Source organism: Penaeus chinensis, chromosome 16 (genome assembly GCF_019202785.1).
Source record: "Penaeus chinensis breed Huanghai No. 1 chromosome 16, ASM1920278v2, whole genome shotgun sequence".
NCBI lineage: Eukaryota > Metazoa > Arthropoda > Malacostraca > Decapoda > Penaeidae > Penaeus > Penaeus chinensis.
The window spans coordinates 6,402,112-6,404,611 of NC_061834.1; the positions used below are offsets into that span (position 1 = coordinate 6,402,112).

The 2,500-nt window shown below is 38.6% G+C and overlaps 1 protein-coding gene across 2 annotated transcripts in view; it reads left to right on the forward strand.

The window, feature by feature from the left end:
- LOC125033536 (flagellar attachment zone protein 1-like) overlaps positions 1-2,500 on the forward strand; it is a 12,743-nt gene that overhangs the window by 4,235 nt on the left and 6,008 nt on the right. For both annotated transcript variants that reach the window (XM_047625115.1, XM_047625114.1), the window contains 5 exons: positions 23-94; positions 312-407; positions 688-795; positions 1,702-1,890; positions 2,325-2,480. In XM_047625115.1, the coding sequence (XP_047481071.1) occupies positions 71-94; positions 312-407; positions 688-795; positions 1,702-1,890; positions 2,325-2,480 (573 nt within the window). In that variant the 5' untranslated portion in view covers positions 23-70. The remainder of the gene's footprint in view (positions 1-22; positions 95-311; positions 408-687; positions 796-1,701; positions 1,891-2,324; positions 2,481-2,500) is intronic.

Sequence of the window (2,500 nt, forward strand, 5' to 3'; positions counted from 1 at the left end):
TTCTTTTCTAAACTATTTATAGGCAGATTCTTCACTACAGAATAGACGAACTCAGTCCAACCCAGAACTAATGACTAACACAGCAAACTTTTATGTAAGTTACGTATTGAGCCACAGTTAGAAGTGTATTTTGATGAATAAATAAGTCAAATATATTTATGAATTTATGGAGATCTGTTCTCTCCATATTTTCTTTTTTTTTAGTATACTTTTGGTCTTTCTCTTCTGTTCTTGTTCTTCTTTTTTTTATGTCTGTCAGCACTAGCAATAAAAGCAAAGAAAAATGCTAATAATTATTAATGATTTTCCAGGAGGGAGGACCCCATCCAGACTGGGAGTCAGACGAGGACAGCCGCCCCAGCCAGAGGCACCTGCGTAAGCTCTACAGGGAAGCTCGTGTCTTGAAGGTTGGTATAGAGAGAGAGAGAGAGCATATTCTAGTATGCTCTCTCTCTCTCTCAGTGGGCAGAACTGAAGCATAGTCTCATGAGCTTTTGCCTAAGCAATGACAAGTCTGAATTTATATTTCTCGGTATATATTGATTTTTAGAAGTTGTTATGATAAATGATTATTTATGTTCCCATTTTGAAGGGGGGGGGGGAGTGTGGTGTATATCTGAGTATTTGTATATCATGTTCCATGTTAACAAGCAAAAAGATATACCTGTGTTTGCTATTTCCTCTTAGGATGCACTGAATCATGTACGTCAAGGCAACCAGCTGTCCAAGGATACACGTCATATTATCAAGAAATGGAGCAAAAGCAGAGAGCCAGAATCTCCACCACGGAGAGAGGTCAGAGAGCAATTTATTTCTTTTTCATATATGTACATCTATATATATATATATATATATATATATATATATATATATATATATATATATATATATATGTACATCTATATATATACATATATACACATATATATATATATTGTGGCAGATGGGTTGTAGCTAAACACACACACGCACCATTACACAGACGCGCACAAACATGCACGCAAACACTCACATACTCACGCAAGCACTCACACAAGCACTCACGCAAGCACTCACGCAAGCACTCACGCAAGCACTCACGCAAGCACTCACACAAGCACTCATGCACGCGCTCACGCACGCACTCACGCACGCACTCATGCACGCACTCACGCACGCACTCACGCACGCATGCACAAACACGCACACACACACACACACACACACACACACACACACACACACACACACACACACACACACACACACACACACACACACAGATATATTATAAATCCTGAATTAAAAAGTAAGATTACGTAAAATATTTTGTAAATCAAAGAAAAGGGTGAACGGGCGAGAAGGGCAGTACTCGTAACTGGCTCATTGGTGACTTAGTAAGTATAGCCATCTATGAGAAAAACAATCAAACAAGTACTAACAGTGGGCATAGCACGTGTCTACCCGTCGTACCCATTGGCAAGGGGTTAATTTTGAAAATAGGTTTGTGAAATAAAAGAGTATTCAGTATCCCTCACAGTTGAAATATATTTCATAGAAGTAGATTAATCATAACTTGTAGATAAGAATATATAAATTATGTTGTGTGAATTACATTATACGAACTCAAATTTTAGATACATTCTTAGGGATTCATAACAAAAGTTATTGCTTTTTTACAAATATCTCTTACAACCTATTGCCTTGCCCTTCTCCTCACAGGCCCCCAGTGTGGAGAAAGGGCAAAGGCCCACCATAGAGAGTCAAGCAGAAATGCTGGAGTCCCTCAACAGAAGTATGTCTGAAGCCCAGCAGGAGGAAGAGGCCCTGCGACAAGAGCTGCAGAACCTCCGTCGCATGGCAAAGAGCAGCTCAACCCTGGAGGAGGAAAACAAGAAACTGAAGAAAAAGGTCTGTGTTCTACTCTTTGTTTTGTTCGTGGTTTTTCCTCCTTGTTTCTTTTTCTTTTGGGGGTAGGGGGATATAGGGGTCTTTGTTGGTTTGTTCCTCTTATTCATTTTGTTGATTATCATTGCTGTGTTCTACAAAGTTTACAGGACTTCTAGAGGAAATAGAAATGCTTTTAGTTGATTGTAGATCTCAGTTATCATATATCTTTGTGAGATTATCACTTTAACTTATATCTGTACACTGATATATTGCAGCTTGCTTGAAGATAAACTCTTGTGATTTGCTGATCTTGCTTGCAAGAATGTGACATTTGATGTCAGAAACCATGAGAAATTAAACGTTTTTTCTTATTAGTAGTAGAAGCAATAGCTGTAATATTAAAGTAATCTTATAAGCGAATGTTTGAATAACTGCTCAGCAATTCTTGCTTCCAGATTCACCAACTGCATCGTCGCTTGAAGAGACAAGAGAAAGTACCAAGAGCAAGTCATGAGAGCTTAGGTGCAGAGAGAGAGTTAGGAAGCAGAGACGAGTTTCTCATTCTTTCACTGAAGAAGAAGTATGAAGATTTGCTTCAGTATGTGCTAAAGGTGGTGTAACTCAGAATAAG